General features: G+C 43.9%; 1 protein-coding gene across 4 annotated transcripts in view; it reads left to right on the forward strand.

The window, feature by feature from the left end:
* uqcc1 (ubiquinol-cytochrome c reductase complex assembly factor 1) overlaps positions 1-13,954 on the forward strand; it is a 185,901-nt gene that overhangs the window by 131,882 nt on the left and 40,065 nt on the right. For all 4 annotated transcript variants that reach the window (XR_011883227.1, XR_011883226.1, XM_072244118.1 and 1 more), the window contains one exon: positions 13,025-13,102. Coding sequence is in view for 2 of the 4 variants with exons in the window: in XM_072244118.1 (XP_072100219.1) it covers positions 13,025-13,102 (78 nt within the window). In the remaining 2 variants the exon portion in view is untranslated. The remainder of the gene's footprint in view (positions 1-13,024; positions 13,103-13,954) is intronic.

The raw sequence follows: 13,954 nt of genomic DNA on the forward strand, positions 1-13,954 counted from the left end.
GGCACAGGTACATAAGGTTGTAAAGAACGTTGGCGTTGGGACATTGGCGTTCCTTAATCAAAGTATTGAGTACAGGAGATGGGATGTCATGAAGTTGTATAAGACATTGATTAGGCCTAATTTGGAGTATTGGCTGCAGTTTGGTCACCTACCTCCAGGAAAGATGTAAATAAGGTTGAAAGAGTACAGAGATTTACAAAGTTGTTGCTGGGACTAGAAGACCTGAGTTACAAGGAAAGATTGAATAGGTTAGGACTTTATTCCTTGGAACATAGAAGATTGAGAGGAGATTTGATGGAGGTATACAAAATTATGAGGGGTATAGATAGGGTAAATGCAAGCAGGTTTCTTCCACTGAGATTGGGTGGGACTACAACTAGAGGTTTTGGGTTAAAGGTGAATGGTGAAAAGTTGAAGGGGATCATGAGGGAAAACTTGTTCACTCAGTGGGTTGTAAGAGTGTGGAATGCAGTGTTTAATTGAATAGGTACCAGGATGGTAGGGGTATTGAGTGCTATGGTCCCGGTACAAGTTGATGGGTGTAGGCATTTTAAATGATTCAGCATGGACTAGATGGGCCAATGGGCCTTTTTCTGTACTGTGCTTTTCTATGACTCTATAACAAAACAGAGCACAACACACAATGAAACAACAGCAGCAAAACAGCCCCCTATTTCTCCCTCCCACCAAATTGGTCTGTGTTCTTCGGCCTCCGGAGCTCTTGGATATGCAGGCATTGGGCTACCCCAGCAGACTCACAGAGATTCGCATACTCAGAGCTCCATAAGAAGATATTGCTTCAATCAATTATTGCAGGGGTTAGCAGAATTTTATTTAATTAGGTTTTCTGTAAAGAGCTAGTGCAATGTTGTTTTATTTCTGCTTTTTTTGTCAGTTTATTTAATGAGGCAATGTTTTCCTTCCTCGTTGGAGACTGGCCCTTAGGCTGCTGCAGTACTCAGCTTGTTATATATTCCACCTGCCTCCTGCGCCAATGGCCCCTTGCTGCAAGTTATTGTGGGGGGAGAAGGGGTGCAGCGAGAGAACTGATGCTCCATTTTCCTCACAGACGAAGCGCATGTGCACTATTGAAGGCTCAGGGGGCAGAGCAGCAGTCCCAAAGGCCAGGGTTCTTTGCGGTTCTTGGGATGTGTGTCCTGCTTTTAATTGGCTGCAAGTTTGCCCCTGAAGCACTGGCCACAGGAGTTTAACTGCAGTGCTTTGCAGGCAGCCTGCTTCTAACTTATTCTGTCCCTGCAAGGCACCACGCTACCACTACTGAGCAACTCAGCGGGTCATGCAGCATTGATGGAGGGGAATAAACAGTTGACATTTTCACGCCGAGACTTTTCATCAGGACTGGAAAGGAAAGGGGCAAAAGCCATTCAGGAAGGGCCTTGTCCCAAACTGTTGGCTGTTTTAATTTTTAATTTATTTAGAGATACAGCACGGTAACAAGCCTGTGCTGCCTAGTTACACAGATGTGAGCAATTAACCTACAAACTCACAGTGCTTGGAATGTGGGAGGAAACTGGATCACCCGGAGGAAACCTATGTGATCATGGGGTGAACATACAAAGTACAAGCTCCTTACGGACAGAGGGGGAATTGAACCCGGGTCACTGACACTAATAGCACTACATTAACCACTACGCTGCCATCCCACCGTAGTTTATTCCCCTCCATTAATACTGCCTGACTTGCTGAGTTCCTCCAGTATTTTGTGTGTCTTGCTCAAGATTTCCAACATCTGCAGAATATCTTGTGTCCACCATTACTGAGAACAGGTTTATGTCAGGGAATTCATATTCTTTCACCTCTCACCACAGCTAACTCTCTGGGAAATGTACTTCTAAGTCCAACAAAAATCTTATAAGCTTTGTGTGAACTGTTTCAGTTTTAGAGACTCAGCAGATGCTGGAAATCTTGAGCAACACACACAAAATGTTGGAGAAACTGAGCAGGTCAGGCAGCATCTATGGAGGGGAATCCAGATGAAGGGTCTCAGTCCGAAACATTAACTGTTTATTCCCCTCCATAAATGCTTCCTGACCTGGTGAGTGACCTGGTGTGTGCTGCTCAGTTTTAGGGAAAGTTTTAACTTGCTGTATATTGGTTGGAAACCAGAAATAGACTTGCAGAAGCCATGTGGAATATGCTTCAGAGCAAATAGGGCTTGAAGTCGTGAAAGAATGTGTAATCTGCTGCTGGCTGTTTGCTTAAGTGCACCAGAAATGTACACAGGGGTGGTACAGAGTAAGAGGAAGGAATACAACCAGCTTTGATCGCAAATGGTTTGGGTTTTCCGTGAAGATTAATCTAGAAGAAATATTCGCTTATCGGGCACCTGGGTGTGATTTTTGGACAGCTGTATTCTCCTGGTGAGCAGGACGTGTTTCCAAGGTTTCAGACTTGGTAGCTTAGCAGAAACAGATAGTTCGGCTGTATTGGTATGGGCCTTTCCTGACACCAAGCTTTTGCCATGTTTCTCACAGAAGATTGACAATTTGCTAGCCTTGTTAAACAACACTGGAGGATCTGTGCATTTCAGGACTTTTGTTTGTTCCACTGTCAGGAAGCAATTCTGTGCCGGTTTTCAGTAGCTGAGACCCTCCCTTCCCTAGTCCTGTGGTGGGGGATGGGGAACAGGTCACCAGTTGGTTCAATGGGTCGACAAGCTCCTTACTCTAGAATAATGGAGGAGATCTTGTAGTCATGTTACTTCCGCATGAGGAGACCACATCCCACGCGGGTTTGGCTGCTGCCAAGTGCGTTTCCCCCGCCAGCAGTGCACCATGACAGGCTCCAGGTTGGCGGGGAAGGTGGCTCGAGACCCCGTACAGAAACAGGCCCTTCAGGCTTTCCATTTATCTGTGTATAGTCCATATTCCTCTAAACCCTTCCTATCCACAAACCTGTCCGAGTTCCTTAAACCTGTGACTTTAGTTCTTGATTCCTTAACGCTGGGAAAAAGACTGTGTGATCTATGCCTCTCATAACTGACCAGAACTGAATATCTATCCCAAATGTGGCCTCACCAGCACCTTGTATAACTGCAACATAATATCCGAACTTAATACTCAATGCACTGATGAATGCCAACATGCCAAAAGCCTCCTTTACCACTCTGTCTGCCAGTGGCACTACTTTTAGGGAACCATGTCCAAGTTCCTCTGCAATTCAGCACTCCTGTCGTTCGTTGACAGTTACAAAACCCAGAACATACTCTAGGACACTACAGCATAGTACAGGCTTGTCAGCCCATGATGTTGTGCCAGCCTTTTAATTTCCTCTGTGATCAATCTTACCCTTCCCTCCTACATAACCCACAATTTTTCTATCCGACCTGTGAATTGTGGAAGTCATAGTTAAGGAAAATGGAACAAACATCTCAGGTGCAAGTGTGGAAATTGTGCTCATCATAACCCATGTAACAAAGCCACATAAATGAAGGGGGGGGGATGAGGGGAGGGTGGATGTATCTTGTCTTTACAAGCATTTCTCAGTGTGATGGAACAGGCCTCTTAACTCCTCTGAGAGTGACTTTACAAGGCTCATGTGTTATTTTACTCATTGCCCGTTATGCCTGTCGGCATTTAGGGCAGCAGTGAGCATCCTCCATCGGTGTTCAGGGCTTCCTTCATTGCGCCAGCAGCTTCCTCTCAGTTTTCACTACTGTCAGCCATGAAATGCAGGAATACCATCGTGCTCAGATGTAGAAGGATTCTTCATTGCTGTTTCCATAACAGTTTTACTCGACCAGTCAGGGTTGTTAGCCCCGAGCTGAACCTCTGAACCTGGAGGCCGGTGGACCACTCTGAGTCTGGTCTGTACCCTTTGACCTGTTCAACATGGGTGACCCTACCAAGAGCCAAAGCATAAAGCCCTGACTCCAGCCAACATGGTTCTCCGAGCCATTGAGGCACACAAGCCTCCGAATCACAACAAGGTCCTCTTGGAGGAAGGGTGTATTTTTTTTAAATCATTTTTGTCACGTCACATTTGCAAATTTTTGCAAATGTACCATGGAGAGCATTCTAACTGGCTGCATAGCCATCTGGTACAGGAGAGGGGTGGCTACTGCACAGGATTGAAACAAGCTGCAGAGAGTTGTAAGCTTAGTCAGCTCTATTAAAAAGGCAGCATCCATCAATAAGGACCCCCATTACTCAAGACGTGCCCACTTCTCATTGCTACCATCAGGAAGGAGGTACAGGAGCCTGAAGGCACACGTTCAGCAATTCATGACCAGCTTCTTCCCCTCTGCCATCTGATTTCTGAATGAATTGAATTGAATTGACTTTATTACTTACATCCTTCATATACATGAGTAAGAATCTTTTGCGTTACGCCTCCATCTAAATGTGCAATGTACAGTTTATAGTAACTTATAATAACCAGTATGTACAACAGGATAGTCAATGTACCATAGAAATACAATTGTGTAAGCGTGAATTAATCAGTCTGATGACCTGGTGGAAGAAGCTGTCCCGGAGCCTGTTGGTCCTGGTTTTTATGCTGCAGTACCATTTCCCAGATGGTAGCAGCTGGAAGAGTTTGTGGTTGGGGTGACTCGGGTCCCCAGTGATCCTTTGGGCCCTTTTTACACACCTGTCCTTGTAAATGTGTTGAATCATGGGAAGTTCACATCTACAGATGCGCTGGGCTGTCCGCACCACTCTCTGCAGAGTCCTGCGAATGAAGGAGATACAGTTCCCATACCAGGCAGAGATAAAGCCAGACAGGAAGCTCTCAACTGTGCCCTTATAGAAAGTTCTTGGGATTTGGGGGCCCCACGCCAAACTTCTTCAACTGTCTGAGGTGGAAGAGGCACTGTTGTGCCTTTTGCAGCACACAGCCAGTACGTACAGACCACGTGAGATCCTTGGTGATGCTTTTGCTGAGGAAGTTAAAACTGTTCACTCTCTCAGACACAGATCCATTGATGTCAATGGGGGGTAGCCTGTCTCCATTACTCCCGTTACTCCTGTTCAATGTTCAATGAACATTGCCTCACTACTTTTTTATTTCTATTTTTGCACTATGTATTTAACTATTTTATACACGTGCGCACGCACACACATACACAACACACACACAGTATATATACTTACTGTTATTCACAGACTTTTCTCTAATTATATATTGCATTGTGCTGCTGCCACAAAGACGAAAATTTCATGACGTATGCCAGTGTTATTAAACCTGATTCTGATGTACCAAGATACAGTGAAAAGCCTCTGTTCAGACAGATGAAATCATTACACAGTGTATTGAGGAAGAACAAGGTATAACAATAACAATGCAGAATAAAGTGTAAAAACTACAGACAAAGTGCAGTGCAGGTAAATGATAAAGTGCAAAATCATGACGAGGTATAGTGAAAGGCAAATGATACATCTTACTATACAATTCATCCGTTCAGGAGACTGATAACAGTAAGTTAGAAACTGTCCTTGAATCTGGTGGTATGTGCTTTCAGGCTTTTGTTTCTCCTGCCCAATGGGAGAGGGGAAAAGAGAGAATGTCCAGGGTGGGTGAGGTACTTGATGACGTTAGCTGTCTTACTGAGGCAGCAAGAAGCATAGACAGACTCCATAGAGGAGAGGATAGTTCCCATGACGTGCTGAGCTGTGTCCATAACTCTCTGCAGTTTCCTGCAGTCACCTGCAGATCAGTTGCCATACTAAGCTGTTATGCTTCTCGACAGAATGCTTTGTGTGGTGCATCAATAAAAATTAGTAAGAGCTGATGGGGGCATGCCAAATTCCTTTAGACTCCCGTGGAAGGAGAGGCACTGGAAGCCATTTGAGTTTGACAGACCTGTTAGATAGAGCAGTCAGAGGAAGACCCTTATCGTTATTTGTAGGGTTGCTTGCCGAGCTTGGAAGTTAGGTTGCAAATGTTTTGTCACCACAAGCAAGCAACCAACCTGAGCTACCAATCTTCTCTGTCATTTCAAACCCTCATCATTTACTGCAGTGAGTAGCAGAGGCAGATAATATGAGCTTCATACCACATTAACCTGGATGTTATTTGATCCCATCCCTTTTGATGAAGAAAGAGCTAATGCAGCAATATGGGTGTAATAATTTCGATGAGCCTTGTGGTCAGTGCAATCAGAGTTCAATTCCTGGCTGTGTCTGTAAGGAGTTTATATGTTCTCCCCGTGACCATGCAGGTTTCCTCCAGGTGCTACGGTTTCCTGCTGCATTCCAAAGGTGTATGTGTTGAGGTTAGTAAGTTGTGGACATGCTACGTTGGCACCAGAAGCATGGTGACACTTGTGGGCTGCCCCCAGCACATCCTCAGGCTGTATTGGTTGATGACACAAAACAAAGCATTTCACTGTATGTTTCAATGTTCACATGACAAATAAAGGGAATTTTTCTGAACAGAAGCTATTGCAATTGAATCTGGACAAATATAAAATAGTATCCATGCAAGGGGAGAGAGTCAGTACATACTCTGTGGTCAGTGTGGGGATGAAATTAAGCTCTTTGGTCCTTTGACATGCCCAGGCCACATAGAATTAACCCAGTGCAGAAAGTAGAAAGGGTAAGACGGAGGAACACATACCAATCCTCAAAGAGGGATCAGAAGTGGAAAGAGTGAGCAGCTTCAAGTTCCTGGGTGTCAAGATCTCTGAGGACCTAACCTGGTCCCAACATATCGATGCAGTTATAAAGAAGGAAAGACAGTGGCTATACTTTATTAGGAGTTTGAAGAGATTTGGCATGTCAACAAATACACTCAAAAACTTCTATAGTTGTACCATGGAGAGCATTCTGACAGGCTGCATCACTGCCTGGTATGGAGGGGCTACTGCACAGGACCAGAAGAAGCTGCAGAGTGTCGTAAAATTAGCTCCATCTTGGGTACTAGCCTACAGAGTACCCAGGACATCTTTAGGAAACGGTGTCTCGGAAAGGCAGTGTCCATTATTAAGGACCTCTAGCACCCAGAGCATGCCCTTTTCTCACTGTTACCATCAGGTAGGAGGTTCAGAAGCCTGAAGGCACACACTCACTTGTTTTTTAATATACAGTATTTCGGTTTTTTGCACGATTTTAGTCTATTCTATATACGTATACTGTATAAAGTATACTGAATAAGATTTACTTATTATTATTTCATTTTTTTCTTCTGTATTATCTATTGCATTGAACTGCTGCTACTAAGTTAACAAATTTCACGTCACATGCCAGTGATAATAAACCTGATTCTGATTCTGAGGAAGAAAAGAATCACCAGACAAGGAGCGTGCAAATCCACAGATAATGTTGAAATCTCATTCCAGAGACTTCAGAACAAAATTCCTAGCTGATTCGCCAGTATGGTTATGCAGTGCAGCAGTGCTTCACTATGCGATGTGCAGTCTTTTCAGGTGAATTGTTAGACAGTGGCCTCCATCTGCTGTTTGTAGAACTGCAGGATTCACTGGCAGAGTTCTAAAGAAAGCTGTTAGAATTTTATTTTACTGTAGTTAGAGATGCAGTGTGGAATATTTCCTTCGGGCAACACCGTCCGGCAACCCACTTATTAAACCCCAGTCTAATCACAAGACGACTTACAATGACCAATTAACCTACCAATCAGTATGCCTTTGTACTCTGGGAGGAAACTGGAGCACCCGGAAGAAACCCACATGCTCACAGGAAGGAGGTACAAACTCTTTGCAGATGGCATTGGAATTGAACTTGGAACTCTGAGGTCCTGAGCTGTAATAGTGTCGAGCTAGCTGCTACATTACCTTGATGCCTCAACGTTATGGGCAATATTTAGCCCTTAACTCCCACAGAAATGAAGTTGTTTTTATGGCAGCCTGCTGTGCACTAGTTGGCTGCCTCATTTGAAACTTGATCACATCTAAATAGTGTTTTGGCGATCAATCAGTTTGAGATTGAGTTTACAGTTTCTTCCTCTTAAAGAGTTAAATTTTATGTGATGTAGCTGAGGTATTTCTGATGGTTCAAAGATTTTATCAAGCCAGCCAGTGGTGTAGTCGCATTAACACCCGACTTTGAGCCGAATAGTCCCAAGTTTGAATCCAGCTGGTTCCTTGCATGCTTTCCAATCCGTGCTGGGTTACGCATCGAGCTAGCAACTCAGCCTTGTTAAAAAAAAAACGGTCATGTGCTATGGAAATGGCAAAAAATGCCACCCAATGCACCACAAGGCACGTAAAGGAACAACAACAAAGGTTTTATCAGTTCGATGAATTGAACTATTTCCTCTTGACTTGGAATAGAATGGCACATCTTGAATTTCTAACTGTCAGGGTCGATAAGTAATAATATATTATAACTTATCATATGAGCCTTTTTCATACAGACAATGTCGTTCAACGTAATTTACAATGGGATAAAGTGTAAACATGAAAATAAAGGACAATAAGATGTTAGTTAAAAGCAAGGTTAAATAAATAGGTTTTGAGCTGGTGTTCAAAAATGCCAACTGAGTTCGTGTCCTTCATGGTTTTAGGTATTGAGTTCCACAATTTAGTATCGTAGTTCAAAAAAGCTGATCTGCTAATGATGTTTTGAGGGAAATTGTTTAAATATAACAGACCAGTGGAAGAGGACCTGAGAGGCATTGTGTATAAGATGATAGAGGCATTGATTGTGTGGATAGTCAGAGGCTTTTTCCCAGGGCTGAAATGCTGGCCACGAGAGGACACAGCTTTAAGGTGCTGGGGCGTAGGTACAGAGGAGATGTCAGGGGTAAGTTTTTTACGCAAGAGAGTGACGAGTGCGTGGAATGGGCTGCCGGCAACGGTGGTGGAGGCAGATACGATAGGATCTTTTAAGAGACTTTTGGATAGGTACATGGAGCTTAGAAAAATGGAGGGCTATGGGTAACACTAGTAATTTCTAAGGTAGGGACATGTTCGGCACAACTTTGAGGGCCAAAGGGCCTGTATTGTGCTGTAGGTTTTCTATGTTTCTATGTTCTATGTTTCTAGCTCGAGCAGGATTATAAAACGATAGGTGGTTTGTATCGTCACAAACCCACAGGGCAATGGAACGCTGGAAGATAAAACCTGGGTCATTGAAAGTTTCAAGACAGAGATAGATTCTTGTTTTAGCTTAGTTCTTGTTCTTAGCAGGGCAAAGTCACTAAGCATTATGGGACCAAAGGAGAGTGGAGTTGAGATATAGATCAGCTGTGACGTAACTAGCTAACTAAGGGCGGCACGGTAGTGTAGTGGTTAGCATAACACCATTTTAGCGCCAGTGACCCGGGTTAAATTCCACTGCTGTCTGCAAGGTGTTTGTATGTTCCCTTGTGCCCACGTGGGCTTCCTCCATGTTCTCCTGTTTCCTGCCACGTTCTAAAGACATACGGGTTAGGGTTAGTGCGTTGTGAGCATGCTGCATTATTTTGACACTGGATGTTTAGTGACACTTGCCGGTTGCCCCTTCTCACATCCTCGGACTGTGTGGGTCATTGACGTTTCAATGTTGGTGTGACAAATGAAGCTAACCTTTAGGTATTGAGATAGGCACAGGAGATTCAGTGTTCCTGAAATAGTCATTGGAAGACCTGCTAATGGCAAGACCTAGAAGGATCTTGGACTCCCTGAGGGTGGCTACACAAGTTAGCAGGGTGGTAAAGAAGGCAGGTGGCATGCTTCCCTCTATTCATCAAGACACTGAATTCAAGACTCAAGTTATCTTGCAGTTTTGTAAAACTCTGGTTGGGCCACTTATGGAGTGTTTGCCCCATTATAGGAGGAATTTGGAGGTTTTGAAGACAATGCAGAAGAGGTTATATTTGTTTAGAGATACAGCAGGGTAACAGGCCCTTCCTTCCTATTGGCCTTGTGTTAGATTAGATTAAATTAGATTCTGACAACACTCAGCCCTCTTTTATTGTCATTTAGAAATGCATACATGCATTAAGAAATGATACAATGTTCCTCCAGAGTGTTATCACAGAAAACAGGACAAACCAAAGACTAACACTGATAGAACCACATAATTATAACGTATAGTTACAACAGTGCAAAACAATACCATAATTTGATAAAGAACAGACCATGGGCACGGTAAAAGAAAAGTCTGAAGTCCCAATCGACTCCCGAGTCCCCGATAGCAGGCGGCAAAAGGGAGAAACTCCCTACCATAAACCTCCAAGGTACCGACAACTGTCGCTGCCTTGGAAGCAGCCGACCACAGCCGACACCGAGTCCGTCCATCCAAAAACTTCGAGCCTCCGACCAGCCCCTCCGATACAGCTTCCCAAGCAGCATCCTTTGCCGAGCACCTTCCACCTAGCCCTGGCCGCCGAAACAAGCAAAGCCAAGGATTCGGGGCCTTCTGCTCGGGAGATTTCGGTTACCACACAGTAGCAGCAGCAGCGAAGTGGCCATTTCAGAAGTTTCTCCAAATGTTCCTCCGTAGTCTCACATCTGTCTCCATCAAATCAGAATTGTGCACAGTCCCCTACTTGACAAATTGCAGATATCATTCACCAGAGAGGCTGTGTGCGCTGCATCGCGCCGCCATCTTCTCCTCCTCCTGTGTTCACCAATAATACCCATGTGACCAATTAATCTACTAACCTGTACGTTTTTTGGAATGTGGAGGAAACCCACACAGTTATGGGGAGAACATGGGTGATCGTGGTCTTTCCATGACCATGATGGTTCTTGGCAAATTTTTCTACAGAAGTGATTTGCCATTGCCTTTCTCTGGGCAATGTCTTTACAAGACAGGTGACCCCAACCATTATCAATACTCTTCAGAGATTGCCTGCCTTGCATCAGTGGTCGCATAACCAGGACTTGTGTTACGACCTTCCACCACCTGCTCCCATAGCTTCATGTGACCCTGATTGGGGGGGCTAAGCAGGTGCTACACCTTGCCCAAAGGTGGCCTGCAAGCTAGCAGAAGGAAGGACCACCTTACATTTCCTTTGGTAGAGACATATCTCCACCCTGCCATCCAACAAAATATGTAACCTATTTATGTCTCCCGTAATCTGATAAACTTCTGTCTGGTCTTCCTTCAGTCTCTGCCACTCTGGAGAAAATAACCCAAGTTGTCCAGCCTCTCCTTATTAGACTGCAGGTGCTCAATTCCGCAGCAAGAAACTACCTCCTGGAGGAACTCAGCGAGTCGGGCAGCATCTGCCTGAGGGAAGGAATTGACAAACATTCTGCATTCAGCACTGATGCAGTGTTGCTGCTCGACCCACTGAGTTCTTCCAGCAGATTGTTCGCTGATCTAGTTTCGTCTGCTGCCTTGAGGCTAAAGTTCAAAGTAAATATATTATCGAAGTAGGTACCCTGGGATTCTATTTCCTGCAGGCATTCACGATAGAGCAAAGAAATATAATAGAATCAACAAAAAACTACACTCAAAGATTGACAAACAGCCAATGTGCAAAAGAAGACAAACTGTGTAAATACAAAAAACACAAAAATAATATTAATAAATAAGTAAATAAATAATATTGAGAACGTAAGTTGTAGACAGCTTGAAAGTGAGTCAATAGGTTGTGAAATTAGTTCAATAATGAGGTGAGTGAAGTCCACTCTGGTTCCTGAGTACTTCAGCAAGGAGCTCGATCTCCTTGAGGAAAAGCAAGTAGAGTAAAGCAAAGAAAATCAGCAGAAAAGAAAAGTTACACTGCAGAAACAAGCAGTCAGCATATTAACCACCAACACCATCCAGCTCTTCCCCCGAGAACAACAATTTCTCAAAAAGTACAATCTTTCATAAGCTAGGGAGTAGTGATGGCAGGTCTGCAGCCAAATGTTGAGGTGCTGACATTGGTCAGATTTGAAATTGATCCAAGGATTAAGAGCACTGACATTTTTTCCTCTTGCGTAAGTGAAAGGAATTCCGCGAGGAACGCCGTAACAATCCCTTAATGGTGAAGGCCTTTCATTCCCTGAGTTAATGTCAACTCTGGGCGCCACCTTTCAGAGAAGGAACATCTGCCCATGTCTGAAACATATGCAAACTGGGTTTACCCAGATTTCCTAGCCATCTGTGACCCCTCTGTGTTGTCGGTCCTCCTCTCCCAGTTAAGTACACGTGTTTTCCCTAATGGAGAAGGGGTTAGGACGGGGAGTAGTGGTGGGAGAGATGAAATAAGTGACAGGGAATATTGAAAGCTGCATTGAGGGGGAAAAGTGCTATATAAAATATACAGGTCACTCACCTAGCTAGTGCACGCTGGCATTTGTCTTACAGTTGAGCAATTTATAATATATAGCGCCTTGTTAATGGTACATTGCAGATGGGGTAAGCATGCCCTTATAGAGTCATAGAACACTACAGCAGAGAAGCAGGCCCTTCGGCCCATCTGGTTCATGCCGAACTTTATTCTAAACATGACAAGGTCTGCACATTGCTGGGAATCCAAAGTAATACACACAAAATGCTGGAGGAACTCAGCAGGCCAGGCAGCGTCTATGGAAATAAATTAACAGTCTATGTTTCGGGCTGAGACCCTTCTTCAGGACTGGAAAGGAAGGGGGAAAGACGCCAGAATAAAAAAGGTAGAGGGTGGGTAAGAAGGATAGCTAGAAGGTGATAAGTGAAGCCAGGTGTGGGAAAAATAAAGAGCTGGAGAGGAAGGAATCTGATAGGATTTCCGCACCTGGACAATGGCCCTCCATAGCTCTCCCATCGATGTACCTTTGCAAATTTGTCTTAAATGTTGAAATTGAACCCACATCTACCATTTCCGCAGGCAGCTTGTTTTACACTCGCAGCTTGCTGTTGTCAGCTGCTGGAGAGTGCATTTCTTAAACTCTCTGCACTTCAGAAGCAGACTCAGAATTGGGTTTAATATCACCGGCATTTGTCGTGACACTTGTTTACTTTACGGCAGCAGTACAATGCAATACATAATAATAGAGGAAAAAACTGTGAATTACAGTAAGAGTGTATGTATGTATACATATATTAAAAAAAGTAATGAGGTAGTGTTCATATTACCAGTTCATTGTAATCTGCTGTTTGTCTTCTGCCCACTGCTCATTTCTGCTGCTATTTGTGTCCCTCAGATCGAATCAATTGTGTTGAAACAGCACATACGAGCTATGACCGAAAACTTCTACGCTGCTATATTTGGGTATGATGAGGTGAGTGTTTTATTTTGAATTTCTGGTCCTCTATCACTTTTTCACTTTTGACCAAGCAATACTTAAGATCAAATCATTAACGTTTGTGCACCACACAAACTAAAGAAACTGAGCATACTGAAGCCCAATTACACAAAGCCCTCCAGTCCCTAAACCTGCCTGTTCTTTCTCTTCACCTTCTGGGACTTTTAGTTTACATTTCTACTTTCACTTCCTCGGGAGATAAAGAAAGGTGCTCTTTTACCTTCACCAATTTTTATCAATGCACCATAGAAAGCATCCTATCCGGATGCATTGTGGCTTGGTATGGCAACCACAAGAAACTGCAGAGAGTTGTGGGCACATCTCAGCACTTCACAGAAACCAGTGTCCACTCTATAGATTATCTTTACTTTCTGCTGCCTCAGTAAAACAGCAAGCATAATCAAAGACCCCACCCACACGGAGCATTCTGTCTTCTCCCCTCTCCCATTGGGCAGAAGATACAAAAGACTGAAAGCACATACCACCAGGCTTGAGGACAGCCTCGATCCCACTGTTGGAGGACTATTGAATTGTCCCCTAATACGATAAGGTGGACTCTTGACCTCACAATATACCCCATCATAACTTTGCATTAAATTTTACTGCATTCTCTTTGTAATATTTTATTCTGTACTCTGTTTTTGTATTACCTGAGTGTAATGAAATGAAGTGTGGCTGACATGCAAAACAAAGTTTTTCACTGTCTGTCAGTACAGGTGGACAATACCAATAAACCAGATTATGGACTTTCATTCGCCTAACCATCTACTATCTGCATTTCTATAGTCCACCTCGACAAGATCAAGCTCTAGCATTCTCATTCCTCTG

This window comes from Mobula birostris, chromosome 2 (genome assembly GCF_030028105.1).
Source record: "Mobula birostris isolate sMobBir1 chromosome 2, sMobBir1.hap1, whole genome shotgun sequence".
In the NCBI taxonomy this organism is placed as follows: domain Eukaryota; kingdom Metazoa; phylum Chordata; class Chondrichthyes; order Myliobatiformes; family Myliobatidae; genus Mobula; species Mobula birostris.